Consider the following 26,423-nt stretch of genomic DNA (forward strand, 5'->3'; position numbering starts at 1 on the left):
TTGTGTGTTAAAGTGACAGCCCCCATTTAAAAATGCTTTTCATTGTTCCTGTCTTCACAACATTAAAGCAGACTTTTCTGGAAACCTGGACACAACCCTTTCTCTCTTGTGCAAGTCTGTGACTCACACATCACTATATATACATATATACACATATATATATATATATATATACACATATATATATATATATATATATATATACATATACACATACACATATATATATATATACATATACATATATATATACATACATATATATATATATACATACACACACACACACACACACTCACCTAAAGGATTATTAGGACCACCATACTAATACGGTGTTTGACCCCCTTTCACCTTCAGAACTGCCTTCATTCTACATTGGCATTGATTCAACAAGGTGCTGAAAGCATTCTTTAGAAATGTTGGCCCATATTGATAGGATAGCATCTTGCAGTTGATGGAGATTTGTGGGATGCACATCCAGGGCACGAAGCTCCCGTTCCACCACATCCCAAAGATGCTCTATTGGGTTGAGATCTGGTGACTGTGGGGGCCATTTTAGTACAGTGAACTCATTGTCATGTTCAAGAAACCAATCTGAAATGATTCGAGCTTTGTGACATGGTGCATTATCCTGCTGGAAGTAGCCATCAGAGGATGGGAACATGGTGGTCATGAAGGGATGGACATGGTCAGAACCAATGCTCAGGTAGCCCGTGGCATTTAAACAATGCCCATTTGGCACTAAGGGGCCTAAAATGTGCCAAGAAAACATCCCCCACACCATTACACCACCACCACCAGCCTGCACAGTGGTAACAAGGCATGATGGATCCATGTTCTCATTCTGTTTACGCCAAATTCTGACTCTACCATTTGAATGTCTCAACAGAAATCGAGACTCATCAGACCAGGCAACATCTTTCTAGTCTTTAACTGTCCAATTTTGGTGAGCTTGTGCAAATTGTAGCTTCTTTTTCCTATTTGTAGTGGAGATGAGTGGTACCCGGTGGGGTCTTCTGCTGTTGTAGCCCATCCGCCTCAAGGTTGTGCGTGTTGTGGCTTCACAAATGCTTTGCTGTATACCTCGGTTGTAGCAGTGGTTATTTCAGTCAAAGTTGCTCTTCTATCAGCTTGACTCAATCGGCCCATTCTCCTCTGACCTCTAGCATCAACAAGGCATTTTCACCCACAGGACTGCCGCATACTGGATGTTTTTCCCTTTTCACACCATTCTTTGTAAACCCTAGAAATGGTTGTGCGTGAAAATCCCAGTAAGTGAGCAGATTGTGAAATACTCAGACCAGCCCGTCTGGCACCAACAACCATGCCACGCTCCAAATTGCTTAAATCACCTTTCTTTCACATTCTGACATTCAGTTTGGAGTTCAGGAGATTGTCTTGACCAGGACCACAGCCCTAAATACACTGAAGCAACTGCCATGTGATTGGCTGATTAGATAATTGCATTAATGAGAAATTGAACAGGTGTTCCTAATAATCCTTTGAGTGTGTATATGTGTATATATATATATATATATATATATATATATATATATATATATATATATATATATATATATATATATATATATATATATATATATATATATATATATATATATATAAATGAATAAACAATAAAGTAAATAAATACTGTACACTAGCCCTGTGCTCTGAAGTCCAAAGGCCACACAAAAAGACATTCTCACCTTAGGGATTAATAAAGTTTACCGTATTCTATATATTAGTGGTACACTGGTATACGTCTGCTTTGGAATAAGTCCAACTTGGTATACAACCTTTGTTTGGAATACGACTCGCATGCTACCCTTGTTTACCTCTCTCTCTCTCGAGACAAAGCCACGACTGCCACAAGCGTCAGTACGCCAGTTGCAAGCATTAAGTGAACAACCCGCGGTATAACTCTCTGAATTTTCATGTGATTTTGTGTTTTTTGTTGCGTAAACTTGAATTGATTGTTGAACAGTATGAAGGTGGCATGCGTAACTGGGACATGGCTGCTGCATACCGTATGCCGAGAACGACGGTATCTATGATTGTGAAAAACAAAGACGTTATTAAAAGTAAATTGAGGTTAAATGTTCATTTATTTCATCTAATCACTTTTGTAATTAAGTATTTTATTATTAAGCATTGCTTAAATAATTTTATACAACCTCATCAATGTATAATATGCCAATAACAATAGGATTTTTTTTTTTTATGGGAACGGATCAATTATTATATATATATATATATATATATATATATATATATATATATATATATATATATATATATATATATATATATATATATATATATATATATATATATATATATATATATATATATATATATATATATATATATATATATATATATATATATATATACACACACACACACACACACATATACACAAGTATTCAAACCCCCTTCAATTTTTCACTCTGTTATATTGCAGCCATTTGCTAAACTCATTTAAATTATTTTTTTCCTTCATTAATGTACACACAGCACCCCATATTGACAGACAAGAAAAAATAATTTTTGAAATTGTTGCAGATTTATTAAAAAAGAAAAACTGAACTATCACATGGTCCTAAGTATTCAGACCCTTTACTCGGTATTTAGTAGAAGCACCCTTTTGAGCTCATACAGCCATGAGTCTTCTCGGGAAAGATGCAACAAGTTTTTCACACCTGGATTTGGGGATCCTCTGCCATTCCTCCTTGCAGATCCTCTCCAGTTCTGTGAGGTTGGATGGTAAGCGTTGGTGGACAGCCATTTTTAGGTCTCTCCAGAGATGCTCAATTGGGTTTAAGTCAGGGTTCTGGCTGGGCCATTCAAGAACAGTCAGAGTTGTTGTGAAGCCACTCCTTCGTTATTTTAGCTGTGTGCTTAGGGTCATTGTCTTGTTGGAAGGTAAACCTTCTGCCCAGTCTGAGGTCCTTAGCACTCTGGAGAAGGTTTTTGTCCAGGATATCCCTGTACTTAGCCGCATTATCTTTCCCTCGATTGCAACTAGTCGTCCTGTCCCTGCAGCTGAAAAACATCCCCACAGCATGATGCTGCCACCGCCATGCTTTACTGTGGAGACTGTATTGGACAAGTAATGAGCAGTGCCTGGTTGTCTCCACACATACCGCTTAGAATTAAGGCCAAAAAGTTCTATCTTGGTCTCATCAGACCAGAGAATCTTATTTCTCACCATCTCAGAGTCCTTCAGTTGTCTTTAAGCAAACTCCATGCGGGCTGTCATGTGTCTTGCGCTGAGGAGAGGCTTCCAACAGGCCATTCTGCCATAAAGCCCTGACTGGTGGAGGTCTGCAGTGATGGTTGACTTTCTACAACTTTCTCCCATCTCCTGACTGCATCTCTGGAGCTCAACCAAAGTGATCTTTGGGTTCTTCTTTACCTCTCTCACCAAGGCTCTTCTCCCCCGGTAGCTCAGCTTGGCCGGACGGCCAGCTTTAGGAAGGGTTCTGGTCGTCCCAAACGTTTTCCATTTAAGGATTATGGAGGCCACTGTGCTCTTGGAAACCTTAAGTGCAGCAGACATTTTTTTGTAACCTTGGCCAGATCTGTGCCTTGCCACAATTCTGTCTCTGAGCTCTTCAGGCAGTTCCTTTGACCTCATGATTCTCATTTGCTCTGACATGCATTGTGAGCTGTAAGGTCTTATACAGACAGGTGTGTGGCTTTCCTAATCAAGTCCAATCAGTATAATCAAACACAGCTGGACTCAAATGAAGGTGATCTCAAGGGTGATCAGAAGAAATGGAAAGCACCGGAATTAAATATATGAGTGTCACAGCAAAGGGTCTGAATACTTAGGACCATGTGATATTTCAGTTTTTCTTTTTTAATAAATCTGCAACAATTTCAAAATTCTTTTTTTGTCTGTCAATATGGGGGTGCTGTGTGTAAATTAATGAGGAAAAAAATTAATTTAAATGATTTTAGCAAATGGCTGCAATATAACAAAGAGTGAAAAATTGAACGGGGTCTGAATACTTTCCGTACCCACTATACATATATACACATACATATATACATATACACATATATATATATATATACATATACATATACACATATATATACATATACATATACACATATATACACATATACATATACACATATATATATATATATATACACATATACATATACACATATATATACATATACATATACATATATATATATATATACATATATATATATATATATATATATATATATATATATATATATATATATATACACACACACACACACACATATATATATATACACACATATATACATATATACACACATATATATACATATACATATATATATATACATACATATATACATATATACACACACACACACACACATATATATACATAAGTGGAAGACTGAAAATATATATCTATATATGAAAAAAAAAAAAGATTAGTCACAGATGGAGGATGATGTAACTCACAGTTGTAAACTGCTTCTCTCTGTACAGAATGTAATCAAGGCGTCTCCCAACCCACTGAGCTTCAGGGTTCATGTCATGGCAGGGACTGCCATCCAAGCCAACAGGAGGTGACAGGAATATTTTCCTGTCATTCTCATCTTCTAGCACTCTAAGAAATGAGAAGAAGAAAACATTTGAGAACGCATTAGGGTGCCTAACACTTTCAAACATCATATTAACAACCAGGAATGCACTTCATGATGTTGGCTCCCCATTTTCATTTAGTTAACATTCAAGTCCTGTAAAATTCATGTGTTAGAAAATGTTGAATAAATAAATGACACAATTAATACTTTTGAAATATAAAGTTTCTCACACTTTCTAAGTTTAAGGTACTACTTTTAAGCAATAAAGAAAGACAATAGGTAAGCAATGATTTTTACAAGAAATATTCAGCTTGCTTATCCTTAAGTATTAGAGGGTCAAATTAAATTAGTGATCTGCATTTCAATGTGTAGCCTTTAACTACAAAACTTTACCGCTGAAAATTAATGCAGGCTCAGTTACACAGTCATACAGAAGCAATCTTCATAAAAAAATTAAGTTTTCAAGAGAATTATTTGGTTATTCATATTATGCATATAATATCTACCACAAGATGTTACAAAACAGTTTTAAAAAATTTTGTGTTAGGATTTATGATTAACAATGTCATTTGCAGACTGCCTTATAAGATACTCACCAAGAACGTCCCATCAATGAAGGGAAAGGTGCCGCTGCTGATAATAAACAAACCCTCCAAAACATACAATACCTGGAGCCTTTAAGACTTAAGCAAAAATATATTTGCACCCTTTGAAATTATCTTTTGCCACAAGTTTAATTTGCTACCAAATCAATTCATCTGAGACTAGCGTTTGTGAAATATAATCCAGTTTAATGAAGCTGTGCTACTACTGTGCCACATCTGTCAATGGCCCCAGCAGTTTAACGTTATTGGACAGCTTTAGAGGGTGCAGAGGTTTCTGGGAAGAAGATCAAGCAGGCAGACTCTTTAAAAAGGGGGCATGGAAGACACTGGAGGAGGAATTGCGATTGTCTGTCTGTCTGTTCATACACTGCTCATACCCATTTGGATTATTACCCATTGATTATCTTGAATTACTCTTCCTGATTGGCTGTATGGTCTGTCTTGTGCCTGCATGTTCGTGTGAGTTTGTACGGATTGGATACGTCTTCATCAGAGGGAGTGCTCCCAATCACCACATCCCACATTGCATCAGGAAACTGGTAGGGCAAACTTTACGTTGCTTACAATAAACTGTTCACAGGATTTTTCACTCGCTCATCCATTATTAAATGCTCCTGCTAAATTGAACTATATTTTGGACATTGTTAGGTGTTTATTGAGCTGTGTTTAATTTATAATCACAGTTGGGGATCAGGGTGAAGGCCGGTTGCATACGTGTTTTTTGTTATAGTGCATGTTAATTTTTTTCCTTCATTTGATTAATACATTTCATTATTATTTATTGATTAACTGACCCACTAACTTTCTGTGAGTAAGTGTGTACATGCCGGGTCAAGACTGGGTGTGTTCCTGGTGTCCCTCGCCATAAAATAAATAAATCACTGTCTTTCTGATGATGTGAATCTTAGCATAATCTGAACCAGCACTACTACAAAAACAACTTCATGTATGGCCCAAAAATCACACGTTAAAGTCCATTGGGCATTCCTTAAGAAGATAAAAAAAATCTGCAAAAGAAAAAAAAACTTACAGGGTTAAAATAATAAAAAAAAAAATCTAAGAAATCTTGGGAAAACAACTCAGAGAGATAGACCCCCTTCCAGGTAGGTTGGGCACGCAATGGATATCAAAAAATTGGGAAAGTCTTCCTCTTTTCTATCATTACTACCTCAGAAATCTATACATATAATTCACTAAGCCAAGACAATCATGGAAAGCACGCCGGAAGGGGCGTGGATTCACTAAGCCGCCGACAAGTGAGACACCTATGGTGCACGCAGGAAGGAGCCACGCCCACCAACTCCAAGACCATTGGATACGACGACAACTCGCAGGGCCACGCCCGCCAACTCAGACGCGACGACACAGAAAAAATGGCGTCATTTATATTCATCTGTCGTAGAGGCCACATGCAGTGCAGGTCAGGTTAATGTCATGCACCTCCGAGCTACATTGACTGTTCATAGAGGCATGTTTCTCACGGAGGTGAATCGCCATATGCAGCGTGTTAAACGGTTTGCGAGGGGTATCCCATGGGATCCTTAAAACAATCCTTTACAACTGAGGTTAAAGCACAATGAAGTAAGCAGAGTCCACATGCACGTCTGAGCCACGCGGAGTTTGTTATGCCGCGGGTTCACTATTGTGTTGTATTTTGCTCTCTCCAGAGTTCCATCTTTTCATTCACTTACTGATGTATTCTCACACCAACCTGTTTTAGACATCGGTGTCTTTCCAGAAGTGTTTAGCATTCAATAAATAATTATGCATAATTATGCATGAGATTGACCGTGTGTCTACCCAGCGCAGAGAGGCGTGGGTAAGCCGTTGAACCCCATTCGGGCATGCAAGCCGTGGAATTCCCACTAAGTGTGACTCATACACTCCCACTCATTACTTCCCTACCCTTTGTACAAACCCCCCTCCCACCTCACTACTACCGTGGTTGGGTATCTTGGTGGATTATATATAGAAAAGCAGCCAAAACCGAGGGGTATCCCATGGGGTCCTTAAAACATTCCTTTACAACTGAGGTTAAAACACAATGAAGTGAGCAGTCTTTAAAAACCGAGTTTTCGGTTACGACGCACGACCGCATGCACCATAGCAAACCGTTTTACACGCTACATACAGCAATGCGCATCTGTGACAAACATGCGTCTTCTTAGATGCTCCTGCACTTTGTACACACCCCCCTCCCACCTCGCTACTACCGTGGTCAGGAGTCTTGGTGGATTATATATAGAAAGGCAGCCAAAACCGCACAGAGCAATGAAAAGTCTACAGTTCCATCTTTCATTCACTTCTGTTGTATCCTCAAACCCTCCCTTTTTAGACAACTGTGTCTTTCCAGAAGTGTTCAACCATCAATAAATAATTATGCGCCGTTTGTTATGCCGCGGGTTCACTATTGTGTTGCATTTTGCTCTCTCCAGAGTTCCATCTTTTCATTCACTTACTGTTGTATTCTCACACTAACCTGTTTTAGACAACCGTGTCTTTCCACAAGTGTTTAGCATTCAATAAATAATTATGCATGACATTGAGTGTGTGTCTACCCGGCGCAGAGAGGCGTGGGTAAGCCGTTGAACCCCATTCGGGCTGCAAACCGTGGAATTCCCACTAAGTGTGACTCATACGCTCCCACTGGTTGCGTCCCAACCCTTTGTACACACGCCCTTCCCACCTTGCTACTACCGTGGTCGGGTGTCTTGTTGGATTATATATAGAAAAGCAGCCAAAACCACACATAGCAATGAAAAGTCTACGTGAGTCACAGGTGCATGTGGACTGTGTAAAGACGACGACTCCAGTGACGAGTTGGAGGTGGGCAGATGAGCGGGCAGTGCATACTGAACGAGAAATCAGCAGACTAACATGACGGAGGGAGCTAAATGGACATCCTTCTCCTCTCCTCCCGTTCCATACTCCGCGCCATGCACCCCCATCCCTCCGTCTGGCAGGAGTAGGCGCGAGGTCGGTCCGCCAGCTTTCAGTCACGGACGATTGTGTGTTGGTTCGTTCCGTGCATTGTTACAATGTTGCTTTTCTTGCTGATTTATTACATTACCGATTTTTCAAATGTTAATTTTCTCCCTGTTCTTAAAAATCATTAAAAAAGCGGTCTGATTATGCGGCATATGGTACGCCACAGGTTGGCTAGTACAATATAATCTGTTCTTATACCAAGCTCCTCACCAAGTGCAGGAGCAGAGCACCTCAACAACGCTCAAGGCAAAAATGTCTTCAACGTGATGACAAATACAGAACTTGCACATAAAAAAACTAAGTAAAAACTAATTAACACAAAAATGAACACTAAGAAACTGGACCTTGAATTAGATCTTCAGATGATGAATGCAAGTCGACCCAAAACAGAATTCAAGATCCCTGAATCTGCACAAAAAACATTCAGACTCCTCTTGAAATTTTACCTTATAAGCACATCTTGACGGAGACTAGAGAAAATATACTCTGAATTAGGATCCCACTTGAGAAAAATGACATTACACTGCTAGCCCGCCATAAATTTTTCAAATGGAAGAATGTTTAGCTGCATGTGTCACCCATCACTGGTGCCTCGCTAAATTTACAACACTACACAGTTTCTTGTGAACATGCTCAATCACTGTAAGCTCTTTCGCCCTTCAACTTACCCAACTTTAACTATACTTTCTTCCATTTTTGTTTTATTTAGCAAGTTAGGAAAGCATTGAAATTGACTGTGTATTTGGAAAACAGAAAAATATTTTTTTGCATTTTTTTTTTCCCTTCAAATAAAGTGTTCTCACACAACGGGTTGATTGTTTATTACCTGCACCTAACCATAGACACATGGAGTAAGTTATCAAGTCATGTGGTAGATAGTAGAACTTTAGGGACCTATAGTGACTCGACTTGATGTTATTAATTTGGAAGAACTAAATAGACAGGACTGGCAACAAGAGTCTTTGTGGGAATGAAATTCAAGATCCACACAGAAGGCGCCCGGGCCACAAATTAAAGCTGGGGATCAAGTTCTGAACCAGCAAAACATCCTACTGCAGCACCAAGGCAAAAAATTCATCCATGGAACAGTGTTTAAATAAAAAAAAATGTTAACAGAATAACATGATAAAAATGACCACTTAAATTAAAAGCAACTGATGTACAGTGCCAGATCACTTACCTCTGCAGTTCTTCTGGAGAGTCTACCTTGTAAAGTTTGGGCTGCTCCAGAAGAGTTCCTACCAAATAAAATTGTTTTGGTTTTGAAGGATTTTGGTCATATTAACAAACAAAAATGTCACAGCAGCTCAGCAGACACATGATATAAACTTTAATTATGGCCACGTGTACAGTTCTGGAATTTTTTTTTTTTTTGTAAGCATAATAATTAAAAACATAATATGTAAAGCTGATATTACTTTCCAAAGAGAAAACATTGAATTACTATATGTAATAAGGCTTCAAGGATTCCTGTTTTGACTGCTTTTTAATAACCCATTTCTGCAAATGAATATAAAAAAATTGAGCAAAATCCAAGTACAGAATTGCTAAAAAATTCTGCAAAACATCTGACCTGAATGTAGTGCACGACTCATTCTGAGATTTACAGAAGTAATGATCAACTGGTTCTTTACTCCTTCTATTCTTAGTCTACTCTACTAGATGTCGCTGTAGAACTATACTGCTCAAAAAAATTAAAGGAACACTTTTTAATCCAAGTATAGCATCAAGTCAATGAAACTTGTGGACTATTCATCTGGTCAGCTAAGTAGCAGAGGGGGCTGTTAATCAGTTTCAGTTGCTTTGGTGTTAATGAAATTAACAACAGTTGCGCTAGAGGGGAAACAATGAGACGACCCCCAAAACAGGAATGGTTTCACAGGTGGAGGCCCAGGACATTTATTCCCTCCTCATCTGTTTTGATCACTTGTTTTGCATTTGGCTACGGTTAGTGTCACTACTGGTAGCATGAGGCGATATCTGGACCATACAGAGGTGGCACAGGTAGTCCAGCTTCTCCAGGATGGCACATCAATACATGTCTCCCATTGCCAGAAGGTTTATGTTTCCCAGCACAGTCTCAAGGGCATGGAGGAGATTCCAAGAGACAGGCAGTTACTCTAGGAGAGCTGGACAGGACTGTAGAAGGTCCTTAACCCATCAGCAGGACCCACCGGTGTCTGCTTCTTTGGGCAAGGAGGAACAGGATGAGCACTGCCAGAGCCCTACAAAATGACCTCCAGCAGGCCACTAGTGTGAATGTCTCTGACCAAACAATCAGAAACAGACTCCATGAGGGTGGCCTGAGGGCCTGACATCCTCTAGTAGGCCCTGTGCTCACTGCCTGGCACTGTGGAGCTTGATTGGCATTTGCCATAGAATACCAGATTTGGCAGGTCCACCACTGGCACCCTGTGCTTTACACAGATGAGAGCAGGTTCACCCTGAGCACATGTGACAGATGTAAAAGGGTCTGGAGAAGCCGTGGAGAACGTTATGCTGCCTGTAACATCGTTCAGCATGACTGGTTTGGTGGTGGGTCAGTGATGGTCTGTGGAGGCATATCCATGGAGAGACTCACAGACCTCTACAGGCTAGGCAACGGTACCTTGACTGCAATTAGGTATCGGGATGAAATCCTTGGACCCACTGTCAGACCCTAAGCTGGTGCAGTGGGTCCTGGGTTCCTCGTGGTGCACAACAATGCCCGGCCTCATGTGACGAGAGTATACAGGCAGTTCCTGGAGAATGAAGGAATCGATACCACTGACCAGCCCCCATGCTCACTCGCCTGACCTAAATCCAATAGAACACCTCTGGGACATTATGTTTGGGTCCATCCGACGCCACCAGTTGCACCTCAGACTGTCCAGGAGCTCAGTGATGCCCTGGTCCAGATCTGGGAGGAGATCCCTCAGGACACCATCCGGAGTCTCATTAGGAGCATGCAAGACAAACATTGTCAGGCATACATACAAGAACGTGTTGGACCACACAAACTACTGAGCACGATTTTAAGTTGCTGCAATGAAATTTCGGCCAAATGGACTAGCCTGCCTGCTGCATCATTTCTTCACTTTGATTTTCGGGGTGTCTTTGAATTCAGCCCTCTCTGTTGGTTGATAATTTTCATTTCCATCAAATGATGTGGCATCCTTTCATTCCTAACACATTACCATATCAGTCCATACCAGCAGAGATATCCAGCAGGATCTCTTAACCCCCCCTCCCCCCAATACTACCCACTTTGAGATCAGATGTGTTTTCAAAGTGCTCCTTGAATTTTTTTAAGCAGTTTATATTTCACAACAGGTTTTCCTAACCACTAGACAGCTGCCAGTGGGATGAAAGTTGCTGTACTTTATATTGGTAACAAGCCTCCACTTTGACAATCACGCTCAATCCCCCTCCCACTCCAACAACGCCGCTTGATTTACCATGGTTCCCCAAAGTGCCACCCCTGCTCTGACAATCATGCTCGAATCAGCAAGGGAGACAACACACGTTCTGATGATCACACTCTATTTTTCCTTAGTGGGTTGGGAAAATACAGGAAAAAAGGTCAGTCATGGCACTGAAAAATGTTTCAATGTTGAATTGAAATTTCTCTCCCAATTTTTAGCCTGTATTCCTATTAATTTTCGTATTACCTAATTTAAAATGGAAATGGTAATATAGAAAACAAACATTTTTGGTGTGTATAACATTGAAAACATTTTACTACTATACAAGGAGCATTCAATAATTTATCTACCTCAGTAGGAAAGAAAAGAGTTTTTAAAAAATTTGTTTTATATACCAGTATAGTCCCCTGATCGCTCTGTACACTTCATCCACTTTTCCTGCAATGACTTTACCCCTCTGAAAAAAAAAAAATCATCTCTTCAACCTTCAAACCAGGACTTCATAGCTGCCTTGACGTCTTCATCACTTGAAAACTGCTGTCCACAAAGAGATTTCCTCAAAACTTGGAAAAGGAAATAATATAACGGAGCCCATCAGGACTGTAGGGTGGATGGTTCAGCTGCTGGAACCCACATTCTTGGATGGCAGCCTGTGATTGACGTGACATGTAAACATGACATGTATTGTCGTGTAGAAGCATCACAAGTGCTGCGAGTTATTCTCGACTTTTCTCCTTGATTGACTCCCACAAAGCGATCATTATGTTGGTGTAACTCTCCCCATTTATGGTTGTCTTATTTGGGCTGAACTCCAGAAGCAAAAGTCCTTCGATGTCCCATGAAGACAGTTGCCATGACATTTTCTGCCTTGAACTATTTTTGGGGTGGGGGATGACTTGTGCTTCTACTGCATTGACTCTATTTTGGACTCAGTATCTCTGTGATAGACCCAAGTCTCATCTCCAGCCACAAAATGATGAAAAAAATTCACTTGGTCTTCACAAAGTATCTCCAAGTTCTCCCGACAGCAGTGGAGTCTTGTGGCCTTCTGACATGGCATCAGCATTTTTGGAACCCATCTTGCACTACTGACCTTTGACATGACCAGCTTTTCATGAATTATTTTCTAAACTGTACCTGCTAAGATGCCCATATCTTCAACTATTCGGGAAAACCTTAATTCTTCTGTCTGACAAAATGAAATCCTTGAATTTCTTGCACAATTCTGTGGAAGTTTCTGCCATAGGCCTTCCATCTTCAATGGACTCTCTACCCCACTTAAAGTGCTTGCTTTTACTTAGTAGAATGATGGGACACACTCACCATAAACTGAAGTCGTGTGTTCATCCTCTTTTGGCTTTTTACCTTCTTTTGTGAGAACTTTTATCACTGAATGTTGCTCCAAATCTAGCATTTTCTTTCCTGATTCACATGAGGACTCTCCTGACATTCTGTTTCTTGGAATGTTAGAGTTGCACTGAGCCACAACTGTGCACGAGTAACCTTGAGACACATCACAACACCACCAGACTTGTTTCAACATGCTGGTTACTTTGTTTCACACTTGGGTAGATAAATTATTGAACACCCCTCATATTTCAGGAATAATGCAAATATGCAGAAAAAACAGAAATCACAAATAACGTCTACTAAGTCAAGTAGCTCGGTGGTTGATGATCCATGGCAACATCTTACCCTGTAACATTTAAAATATAGGGTCACACAACCGGGGCAGGACAGGTCTCCCTCTGAGTATTCAGCATGATTATAAACAAATACAATATTGGGTATTGGGTGCTGGGTGCCTCCCTCCATAGTGTGATGAATGGGATCATAAGCAAATATAATATTTAAGATCCAGTGGTTCAGAAACACTGACTTGTATCTGAAGAAGAAAATCTTGAAAAACAGAGTATTTGACTATGTTGGGGAAGCTCTGTTATTAGCTAATCAAACTTGGCCGACTGATAAATCTTAATTTTTAGATCTCGAATACACAACACCCAGAATCCACCACCTCATCCCCAGCACTTACTAAAACCAATACAGCCAAAACTAAGACAGAAAGTTAACTTTTTAAATAACTAAACACTTTTACTCTAATTTGAATAATCCAGTCACGAGAGTAATGGTGATTTTTATCTGATACATCCAACCCACAGACAATGGAATCAAGGAAAATATTAACACGTAGTGTAATACCAACCTATCACTTGCGGTTTTTCTTTCCCTGGACCTTTTCTGCAAGGATCCCGGTAGTCATCAAAGAGCTTATGATTTTGTTCTGATTTGTCATCTGAAAATATGAAATGAGAAAATTGCAAGTATCAGCAACTCAAAATCTCTCACTCCAAAAAGGGAACCAGTTTTAAGGGGTAGGCGTAGGCTCCACATCTCCCATGCAGTGTCCCACATTAGAATGACAAGGAACATCACAGCTTGATAGACTTGTGTTACAAACCTCACAGGTTAGTAGCTGTGGTGAAGAATAAGATAAAACCCACTAATCGTTAATGTGCTCCTCTACCGGCAACAATTTAGAAACTGCAACAGCAAATCAGTGTGGATCAAGTGGTTATAAAATACAAATTAAAAACAAAATGTTTATTAGGTACTGAAAGCGAACTCAACACCTGAACAATGTTAAATTTTTTTGTTTAAGAAACAAAATTTACATACATATCACAATTACATTACTACATAATAAACTACAAATTAGTAATAAATCATTATATATGAATAATACTTTATTGCAAAGATAAACCATTCTACTTACATGTACGCTGTGTGCTAGCAATACCTGTATTTACTGTGCACTCAACAGTAAGATTGTCGGTTCAAACTTCACTATTCAAATATAATTCCAATTCCAAAAAAAAAGGTCATGTTCGAAGGCAAAAGTTGACATTCAATTGTCAAAAAACAGTTGTTTACTTTAATAGATAATAATTTTGGCACAGAGTTACTCCAAAAACGCTGTCATTTTATTGATCTGTTTTTGCACTTCACCACGGTCTGCCTTTAGGCAATTTTAAACGATTAGTTTGTTATCTTCATTAGTAAAAGTTACAGCCAGACCCCTTCACAACAGTTTTTCTTCTCCCTATCACACTGCCCTTAACTTTGATCCATAAGTGTACTCAGGGCAATTTTTTCTAAACGCTTCTTCCAGTGCTCTAAAAATATCTTTGCATTTGATTCTGTCCCTCTCACTCTTGAACCAGAGATCCCCAACTGTTTAATGTCGAGACCTTTTCATTAAAGCAAAAAGAACATAATGGCCATAATTTGTATTTTCCTTTTATTTCAATGTTTTAAACCCCCAACTTTAAAGTGCCTCATCACCCAACATGCCTTTCCCACAATTAGTTTCTGTCTTATGTGACTGGTGGCTTGAGACATAATGCCAACAACAATGGGTTATAATTAAAAATATTCAGGCAACCTTTATTAAAATATAGCTACCGCTATAAGGAGAAAAAAAAGTAGACCCCCACTTTAGTGGGCAAGTCCACAGATGCCGATTTATTCTAAATGTCATAATATTAATATTATCCTGCTGCTGCCAGTTGGGCACCTCCAAAAACAATCAAACAAGTCCACTAAAGCAAACACTAATAAATACTAAAACAAAAAGTGCACTTGCTTCTTGGCAAATCCTTGAAACAAAACCTGATATTGTGTGGGAATCTAAAAATAAACTGGTAAATAACTGATGAAAAGGAAGAGATTTCCAAAATACTAACAACTCAAAAGAGTTGAGTTGAGACAGAAAACATATCAACTGTTTCCACATAAAGCATATAAAGATTCTCACCAGGGGAAGTGTTGTCAAAGTTGAAGTCCCCACAGAGAACATCAAACGCCACATTCTCATTAGTCCTCAAGGTGCGTGCTTGAAACTCACCGATCCATTTGCTCAGCAGATCCATTTGTTCACAACGGATATGCCCATCAGCTACACACAAGAAAAAAAAAGACACACATTCTAAATCCAAAATAAAAAATCTCAATAAAATTATCAAGATAAATTAAAACAAAACAGAAGTTAGAGAAGGTACAGAACACACAAGCTCGGCTGCTTTCTACATCATTCCAGTTGGTCATGTCAACAAACATGTTTAAGATCTGGTTTTCACAAATAGTACACAGACAACAGCTAACATATAGCCATACATGTGCACTTAGGAGACGGTTTAAAAGGGATCTGGTGATGGTGGTTACCCGCCGAACCAGGGCTTGGTGCTCTTATAAGCCTTCTTTCTTCTCTCACAATTCCACCACTGATGTCGCTTCCGTTGTCCGCCCTCTTAGACCCGCCCCTTTCTGCCTGAAAGCCATTTGGCCAGCAGTTCAGCCATCTTTAAATTAGTTCTGTTTTGAACTTGGTGTCTAAAAAGACGTTTCCGCAACTTGTTACATGCTTTTTGTTTTTGTACGAATCATAGAGGGTCACCAGGGTGGTGCCCCAACCACTTCACATCCCCATGTCTCCTCAATCTTTTTTTTTTTTTCAAAACTGTCAGTATTTTAGGTTTTTAAAAGTCTGAAATTCTAAGGCTAGCTAGAAAAGGCAGATTAGTGTAGTTTACTCTCTCCACCTAAATCGATGCAAAAACTTTATATAAAGCTAGTGCCAAGAGATAACTGTTAGATTTTATAAAACAAATATAAATTGGACACGATTTTAGCTATAAAAATGCAATTTTAAACAAATTCTATATTTGTGTGCAATAAAAGAATCTTTGGATGAAACTCAAAACACAAGATATTTATAGAAGCATTACTTTGTTCTAGAAGTGTGCTGCCTGTTGGTGCAGGATGCTGTGCCATAATGCTGCAGCTTGTCTCCAATAAATAACTAACTAAATAACTAATAGTCTCTCTATTATAAAAAAAAAAAAATCCTTAAGAGAAACAGTACGCCGACGAGACGTGATCTTCACGTTAAGATCACGGAAGACACTTAAAAGAACCGCGAGACTAAAGAGATTGGCCACGGAGCATCTCGTGGGGACCTTAAACATGAGACTTTGTGCCAAGAGATTGACCCAGGACCGTCTCACGATGACGTAGAACATGAGATTCTTGCAACACACGCCCTACTTACAACCAAATAAGGGCATGGGCAGCCAGCTTTGGCTTTGAGCGCACACAGATCCAGGGCTCTCAGCGCATATAAATCGTATAAGGACAATACGTTAAAAATGAAACGTAGATGACTAAGCGAAGAAAAAGCGCGGACAAAAGACTCAAAAGCGTTAGAGGGATAACAAAAAGAAAAGAATAATCTAGGTGCAAATTCAGAAAATAAGGAAAGTAATCATCAGCCCAGAACAAGTGGAATTGAAAAAAAAGCACGTCCTATCCGGACGTTGGCGCTATACACATGCAGAGCAGGTTAGAGATTATGAAAGCAGTGGAATTCAAAAGACAAAAAAAAAAAAAAAAAAAAAAAAAAGTTGGCGCTGATACATATGTGGAGAAAGTTAAAGAATATGAAAGTAGGAAAATTAGAAAGTATAAAAAAAAAAATAAAGATCGCAGTAGCGCAAACAAACGCAAATTATTACTTGAAAAAGGGAAAATAAATCACCACGGACCAGGTGTCATTAAAACAAAAGCAGGATAAAGCAAGGTCAGAAATAAAAGACAGAGTAGAAAACAAAGTGAAACATTATAAAAAGGTTAAAAAACAAGGGGGCCAAAACACATGCAGAGCAGGTTAGAGATAATGAAAACTTGAATTCAAAAGACTCAAAAAAAAAATTAAAAAAAACACACATGCAGAGCAAGATACAGAATATGAAAGCAGAAAAAAACAACAGTGTCAAAAAAAGAAAGTAAACATCACATTAGCGCAAAGAAAGAGAAATAACAAAAAGGCGAATAGATATTGAACATATGGACACAGGTGACACAGTATGTCAGAAGTATGTAAATATCGTAAGGCTTTGAAGTTTAAGTCAGAGAATTTCAAAAATGGAGTTTACCTCACATGCATTTATTGGTTACTTTGCAAAAAAAATGATTGACTGCTGATGATGTCGATCATTTTGTCTGTTCTGATATTCCAAACAGAGAAACCTATCCTGAATTATGGTACAGTCATTAAACACAAGTCCCACTGACCTCATTAAAAAGATTCGGCATGTTGGGACTCTAAAGACTCCAAATATTGTTTATACAGAATTTCTGAGATAAAAGTGAAACTAATGAAATAGCAACAATTCAAAGAAAAAAAAAAAATCTTAAAAGTGTGTATCTGGAAAAACAAAAATGGGGGTTGGTGAGCGAAGCAAGCAGGGGGCAAAGCCTCCTAGTATAACAAAGCACATATGGTGATAACGGGAAAAATCCACCAGTTTTTTCAGTTATGCTTATGCCTGAATTTACAACATTTACACACAAATATATATATATATATAAAATCCTCAAACTTTCTCAAAAATTCACTCATGACAATTGTAAGAAAAGGTGCTATATTGTGCCCGACCCGACACAGATTCACACAGGAGGCATGAGTAAAACCAATAAACTATTTTTTTTTCTTCAGCTGGAGGGTACGTCTTCCCTGTAATCCCTCCAGCCACAACACAGTCCCAAGCACCTTCTTCTCCCACTATCACTCCTCCTCAGCAAGCTTTGCCCTCCTCCTCCCGACTCTGCCCCCGGAGTGGTGAGTGTCAGCCTCTTTTATAGCCCACCCGGAAGTGCTGCAGATGCTCGTTGACCTACCTCCGGCTGCACCTCCAGGTGTGGCTGCATTCCCGCCCAGACATGCTCGTTAGGCTATGCAGCTCCCCCTGGCAGTGGCCACGAAGACCAACAGGAATGAGCTCCAGTTTTCCAAACTATTGGCCCCGATGCAACCCAGGGAGGCTGCCAACAAGTGTTCCGGGGGATGTAGTGTGCATCCCATGACTGCTCCCCCAGATCCAGTGTCAAAGGGGCGTCCCGGCCATCTGCCACACAATATTCAGTTATTGCTCATTACATTTTTTCCCGCCCAACATTTACCTCCAGGATCACCGAAAATGACAGTGATTACACAATGGCTTATTAACACCACCATACAGGACTGCAGCTAAAAAAGTGAGAATTCAGAATAAAAAATAAAAATCTGATTCTAAAAGGGAATGTCTCAGGTAATAGACAGTAAGTGCACCGTTTGTATCTTCTGTGCACACAGCTTTATTTATTTCATAAATCTGTCACATAAAAGGTTGAACCAGATCCTTTACAGGATTTTTTTTCCCCAACTCTGCATGGTATGAAAAGCTAATGCAATGATATTTAAGTGTTCGATAATGAAAAAAGTTACCTTCAGGAGCATGAAGATGTGTGCAGTTAAAATAACCAATTAGCTTTTTCTCTTTGTAGTTATGCTCCAGTTGGACCTTAATAACAGAAATTTGCAAACATTAAGATATAAAAGCCTTGCAGACATGCACAGGATAGATTGGAACAGTCTATGATGGAAAAAGTCTAGAGTGCAGTTTTGTCATAATTCACTTTAATAAAATTAAGCACACTTCTACTTATGAGCTCACCACACTACACAACTACTTCAAATACAGAATGGTTAGACAGACAGTAAACACAAAGAAATTGTATGTTATATACAGTATAAAACACACACATACACACACAGCACAATCAAAAAGTTAAGCCTGACCTCAACCGAGAACAATAAATGCTTGAATTTTAACAAAATCCACAAACATTAAAACATTTATTACAAAGTTCAAAGTTTTTCTATGCCACTCAAAACATTTTGTCTTGCTTATATGGTCAATTCTTTTTTAGCAGATTTGGCATCTTCATCACTGGCAGAATGCAACACATTGAGATAGCTTTTCATATTATGGAACAGGTGGTAACCACATGTGGCCAGGTCTGGAGAACAGGGTGTGTGTGTTTGTGTGACTGAGGGGGGGTCAGGGCATCTTTTCAATTCCACAGAGCCATCACCTTTACAACCTGTGCAGTGTCAGCGAGGGCACTGTTGAAGCAGAAGGGAGATGGCTGACAGCTTTCAGTGATTGTCCTTGACTGACCACCACAAATATTGACAACTTCACAGAAATTGTGCACATAATCTTGCCAGTACTGCTATGTACCTTATATTTAAATTTTTTGGTGATGCAGAATCACAAAGTTTCCATTATTCCTAGCTGTATATGTTCTATGGGTTATAGTGTAGTATAAAGCTTTTTATGCAACTCTTCTTAAATTTCTCCCAATCTGAAAGGTATGCAAGTGTAGTAAATGACTAACATGCAGTGACCTTTGCAATGTGAAAGATGTAAGAAAACAAACTCCGGCAGATAATGGTAAAACAAAGATACATTTAAAAATAATAACCACCAAATCTCTATATATAATCTTCATTTAGATCTTGAGCTTTGTTTGTCCGCGAATGAATTAGAAGAAGAACCACTAGATGGCAGTAGAGAGACAGCTAAAACATAGGCATTGCATTAAGTATCTCCTCCAGGCTTATATTTCTGAAGACTGTAGTACTCCAGTCACACCTCAAAACACAGACATTCAAACTAAACAAATTGCTGTGCTTTAAATTAACTAAAGAGGTCTTCATGTAGATCTTGATCTTTGTTTGTCCGCGAATTCCACGCATGCGTAGACCACCTTCCAGTTTAGTACGTTGTTGTTACTCACGGATGTCAACAATGTGCCGGAATAACGAAAGGGGTGGTGGACAGTGTTACACTGGTTAGCTCCTGAGGCCTGGTTAGAGAATGAGATTGCCGAAGATAAAAGGTACGTGCCTAAGTAACATATGAATGAAAGAAAGACAGTGGGTAAAATGAATGACGACGTAACAGCACGTTCCGGAAATTATTATTGTTACGTTGTAGGCGGCGAGTGCTGCGCATCTGACAGTTGTACCGTGGCTTGCTCACATGTCAGTAAAGTGATCCCTATTTATGCTTTAAAGAGCCTGGATAGCTATGTGTCCCCTTTTATAACCATTGCTACGTGTATATTGCCTTATTTTTTGGATTGCCACACAGCAACCTGCAAGATTGGAGAAAGGTTGAGAAGACATCGTGAGAGGAAACGATATCTTTGTGAAAACGAGACAGACTGTGAATGGATAGAAAATCATAATGCTGTGCAATGAAGGGCCCAGTTCACGACTGGCAGCCGCATTTAAACAGGGAACCCTTCACAGGCAACTTTAACACGTGCAACCTAGTTGGGCGCACATGGCTAGTAATTAATAAACTTATTCACAAAAAGCATGTCATTCTTTAGGAGACCTTTAAGAGTGGTGCTGGGTACTTCTAGTTCGCCAAAATGGTTGCTATCTATTGTTGCTATATGTGTAAACAAAGTTTTAAAGCCTGAGGCTTATGTTTAGACTTGTGATTACAAAATCTGAACTTCATTAGGTGGATAAACATTGTAACAGTAACTATCATTTATTAATAAAATAGATTTTGAGTTGTAAACCTTGTGGTTTCTGCTTATTTTCTATATTCTGGTACAACAAAAACAAATAGTCAGAATGTGTTCTCAGAAAACATACATGACCAAGTTAAATGTTGGGAGAATTTTTTTTTTTTTAACTGTAAAACTGAGAAAAGGGACGTTACTGGTTGCAACTAGTTTTAATGAAATGAGCAAACATACTGATCATGAACATAGCAGCCTCTGTCTTTGTAAATCATCTATATTATGAAACATACAGGATTTTTAAAAAAATACACAATGAAGAAATTCAGTTTATATTGTACAGTGTATATCTAGTCTGGAGGGGGCCAAAAAAGTACTTTCTTAATTTCATAGTAAACTATCTATATTTAGGAGGAACATTTGTACCCATTGTAATGTTCTGAATTCCTGCTTCAGGTCATTTTTGGGGTGAAAGGTGAACTGTTGCTCCAGTCTGAGGTTGCATGCACTCTGGAGCAGGTTTTCTTCAAGGACCACTCTCTATGTGGTTGCATTCATACTTTCCTCAGTTCTGACCAGTCTCCCTGTCCTTGCCAACGAGACACAACCCCTTGAGTGATGCTGCCATCATCATGTTTTACAGTAGGAGTGTATGATGAGCAGTGCTTGGTCTTTGCCAGGCATACTGTTTGGAGTACTGCCTAAAGAATTCAGTTTTTGTCTCATGCTCTCAGATTTTTTTAACACCGTTTGGCCACCATACATAAACACCTAATTGATGAAATGCTGCTAAGATGGTCGTTTGTCCACAGACTGAAGCTCTGTTGGGTTTTTGCTCACCACCCTAACTAAGGCTCTTCATCTTTGGTTAGCTGGATAGGCAATTGTAGGAAGAGTCCTGGTGGTTTCAAATTTCTACCATTTCACAATTATTGAGGCAACTGTGCTCCTAAAAACACTCAAAGCTCTAGAAATGGTTTTATCACCTTTACCGTGATCTATGCCTCTTCCCGATTTATTCACAGAGCTCAACAGAAAGTTCCCTGAATTGTTGGCTAGTTTTTAGTCCTGACATGCAGTATGAACGGTGAGACCCAATATACACAGGTGTGTGCCTTTCTAACTGATATCCAGTCAATTCAGTTTGCCACAGGTGGACTCCAGTTAAGTTCCAGACACGACTCAAGAAGAACTGACACAAACAGGATGAACCTGAGCACAATCTGGAATGCCACAGTAAAGGGTCTGAACACTTATATGAAAGAGATTTCAGTTTTTTATGAATAATACATTTACAAACCATTCTGAAAACATGTTTTCACTTTGTGATTATGGGTTATTAAGTGAGGACTAATGAGCAAAAAACTGGAATGTATCCATTTAAAACACAATCTATAACACAATAAAGTGTAAAGAAAGTGGTGTCTGAATACATTCTGAATCTGCTGTATAATGGACTGATAACGAAAAATATGATTGAACAAATGGCACATAAAAGACCACATGTTTATCTAGCATATGATTTAAATAATTAAATTCAATATTCATGGTCACAAGCAAGGTATAAATGTATAAAGATAACACCATAAAAGGCTAACAGATGCTCAGAACAAACTAGCCTATGAGGCCCAATTGCTTTCATTTGGAAAGAGTGACAAGCAAAATTTAAAATCCAACTGGTTACAATTTTACATTTCTAAGCTTTATTCCATTAATCATGAGATTCTCCTGAGCTAAAAAGGTACATAAGCAGCAAGCCTTGGAGAATATTTGGACAGGTCAGGTATATAAAACATTGCATCCTCTTAAGACAGAACTTTTCATTTCAAGCTCCTGAGCCGTCGTATATGTTAAATTATGCTCGTATTTCCTGTTAGGTTACTTATAGGGAAACTACCTCAGTCAATAATCAACAATATTAGTGGGGTAAACAGCGAACATTTCTGTAAAAATATTAATTCAAAAAAGAACACTACTGCAAATGCTACTACACAAATGTGTCATTTAAGACATTCTTCTTTTTGGGTCCCATTCTATCGGAAACTTTGTCACATTCACTTTCCACGAAAACAAGAGAGATTAAAAATGTTTTGTGGTCATCATGGCAAACTAAAATAGGTAAGTAACATATTTATTAGACCATTCTGGAGTGGGGTATTCCTTTAAGCCTAAAAAGCACAACTCTAACTGACAATTTAATTTGCCAAGTTTTAGGAATACTTTTTTGTGACATCACTATCAGTACAAGATATAACACAGTAATGAAAATCAAAATGCTAATACTAAAGTATATTGCAGTGTTCATGAAAAACATTAAACAATTGATAGGAAATATAATATGAAGCCCTCCAACATGTTTATCATTTTGAAGTAGTTTTAATGCAAAGCAATGCAATTTTACTGGGGGAAAAAAAATTTTTTAAAGTGCATACATACCTTAACACAAAGCAGACCCTTTGCAGCCAAGGAATCTTCACCCCTTCCATTAGGGAAGCAATGGTAGGTGGCATCCAATATTGGATGGCGACTTGCAAAGAAAATTCCACTGTTAAAGAATTTGAAGCTAGAACAATAGTGAAAGCCATAGATCCCCACATCATATAGCACATGATTGAATACAGGACTCAAAAGTTCCTTGAGCTTTTTAGCTGCTCTTTTGTCAAAGACCTCTTGAAGGCATATAAAATCCACACTTGCAGGGAAATGAGCAGAGATCTCAAAGGGTACATCACCACCCTTCTTTAATTTATGGCTAAAACGTCCAAAGACATTAGAGTTCTGGTTAGAGTTTTTGTCTGACACTGTTTCGGCTTCATCTGCGCGATGATCTTGCTCTTTGAAATTGTCACTTACTGCAATGGTGACATCTTCAGGGCCGGTATTTAAAGGATTCTCATTTTCAAAAACCAAACATGTGTTATCATCTTCAATGGAAACGTGGGAATCTGGCGGCAAAGGGGGCCTACCAGGTGACTGGGAGTCTGTACAGCCCCCGGCAGTATGAGAAGGTGTAATAAGACTATTCTTACTCCCATGACTTAAGGTACCACTGCTGGGTGAATCAACATAAATCTTTATCCTGGGTCTTGTAACACCTTGAACAATATATTGGCCAATGACAGAAGACCTTCGCTGTGTGTCAGACAGGTTGTTGAATCGAGCTAAACAATCTGGCAATAGACACAGATTCGCTGTTAAAAACCCAAAGCTTGCCTGCACAGCCTGGTCATCTGTTTTCTCTTTCAAACTTTCATCCTCAGAAGTGGAACACTTGTGGAAATAGACAAAGGGTCGCCTTTTCAATTGTAGCGGCACCCATAAGAGAAAGCCAATCAATGCAATCGGAGAGGTGAGCAAAAACAGAAATGAAAATACAAGAGAACCAAAAATTACTTTTAAAGGTAAAATATAGCATGCCTGCTCTCGACGATGCATTCGTTCCTTTGTAGTAGGAATGCACACTGAAATAAGTCGATCCAAGAACCAGTAACAAGGGAATATAAGTGCCCAAGCCAGGCAGTGCACACCAGCAAGAAAGCCATTGGCAAAGGCAGATTCTCGTAATGTCATACTTGATTCAGGATAAATAAGGAAAAGCCAAAAAATGTCCTTTCACACCTTTCTCTTATATGTAATTCAAGTCTCTTCATAGTCACCTCATTACTTTTCCTTGTCTGGTTGGATGAATATCAAATCCAACAAAACCCTAGAGTGTGAAACAGAAAAAAAAGAAACCATTTAAATATATGAAAACATAAACTAGATATATTACTTTGTAGATGACACAAATGACAAGTAAATTGGAAATGGAACAGAACTTGGCCTCACACTAAATCCTTATGATGTTTTCAATAAACCACCTGACAGGGATGTGAAAATCTCTGGTCTTCACATCCTCATTCTTGTGATTTAATGTACAGTCATTACATTTAACAAAAAAACAAACAAAACGACACAGTTGCTAACCAGAGACAGTTGAGAATAATAATATTTTAATTCATGATACTGCAATCTGCAAAGATGTGTAAGGAAAGTTTTTTGAAGAACAGACTAACAACCTGCGGCAACCATTTACATTTAAAACTTATTTTTATAGCCCCAAAAAGTCATAAGGAATGACTTGAGGGGCTTGTTTTTGACAGCCCCTCAACCTTGACTCCTTAAGAAGATAGCAAGAATCCTTAACAATTTTTACATGACAGTTTTCTTAAATATGCAATTATGGAGATAGAAAAACGAATCTGCAGGTATCTATGATAATTAGCTGCATCACTAAAGAATCCATTTACAAAATGTATACAAGCTAAAGGCTGCAACTCAAAAACAGTTGCTGAAATTAAAAAGTTCTAAATTTATTTAAAAACAGTGGACATGAATTCATAAAAAAAAAAAAAAACACGAATTCTTGTATTTTGCTCACTTTATTTTTTAATTATATAACAACACCTGTCTGACCAAGAATCCACAGTTCCAGTGCAAAGTTTTCATAAAGAAGACGCACACTATTAGCCCCAGGGTAACTGGCAGATTACTTCAGTACAGTTAGGATTATTTATTTATTTTCCTCCCCCATTGTCCTGGACCTCATTTGGGACAGGGCTTTGTTTGTCTTTTTTAATGTATGACTGGGGCATTAACCCTGTCTGATACAAGGACTACTGTGTTCATGATTTTTAAAATTTTTTTTTTTTTAAATGGGTTGTACAGGTATGGGTGGAGGGGAGATTCTTACTCCGTTTGTTTATTGGTTGCAGGTTTAATTTGGAATGTTTTATGGGTGGGATCCAGGTAGTAGAAAAAAGGAAAAAGCATTCATGCAAGAACGTACACTACAGGCCAAGAATGTGTCCAGAATTAGAAATATGCACTATTTTGCATACATTTCATCCACTGCCAGCTCACACAAGTACAGCATGATCATTCTAGTACAACAAAACTTGCACGTGAGATCACTTAGCTCTGACAATGGAAGAAGATTTTGCTAGTGGCTCTCAGAGACAGATGGTGAAAAGACTAAGCTGTGATCTATGTACTCTCCAAACTCCACACTGATCATCATTGTCTTAGAGGAGACTGCATTTCTTTAAAATGGGAAGTGACATCCTCCATATCTTCTATAATTCTGTGATGACCAGTACAATTTTCTATGCTGTGGTGCACTCGACTCATGACAGCACTTCAAGGGAGGCCCGCTAAATTAACAAGCTAATTAAAAGGGCAGGCTCAGTTATAGAACACACTCTGGACCCCTGGAGGTCATAGCGAAGGAGAGAATTTAAATAAAACTGAGTGCCATTAAGAACAATGCTGTACATCCTCTTTCTGCCACACCAACACCAAGGACTTTCCGTCAACAAATTACTCGGCAGAAGTGTGTCAAGAAATGCTACAG

At 38.7% G+C, this 26,423-nt stretch overlaps 1 protein-coding gene across 1 annotated transcript in view; it reads right to left on the reverse strand.

Annotated features, from left to right (window-relative positions):
• Positions 1-26,423, reverse strand: part of smpd5 (sphingomyelin phosphodiesterase 5) — a 53,833-nt gene that overhangs the window by 4,316 nt on the left and 23,094 nt on the right. The window contains exons 2-7 of the mRNA XM_039736689.1: positions 23,468-24,737; positions 18,933-19,008; positions 15,426-15,566; positions 13,815-13,904; positions 9,385-9,442; positions 4,487-4,634 (exon numbers count right to left, since the gene is read on the reverse strand). Coding sequence (XP_039592623.1) covers positions 4,487-4,634; positions 9,385-9,442; positions 13,815-13,904; positions 15,426-15,566; positions 18,933-19,008; positions 23,468-24,601 — 1,647 coding nt within the window. The 5' untranslated portion in view covers positions 24,602-24,737. The remainder of the gene's footprint in view (positions 1-4,486; positions 4,635-9,384; positions 9,443-13,814; positions 13,905-15,425; positions 15,567-18,932; positions 19,009-23,467; positions 24,738-26,423) is intronic.

This window comes from Polypterus senegalus, chromosome 15 (genome assembly GCF_016835505.1).
Source record: "Polypterus senegalus isolate Bchr_013 chromosome 15, ASM1683550v1, whole genome shotgun sequence".
Lineage (NCBI taxonomy): Eukaryota > Metazoa > Chordata > Cladistia > Polypteriformes > Polypteridae > Polypterus > Polypterus senegalus.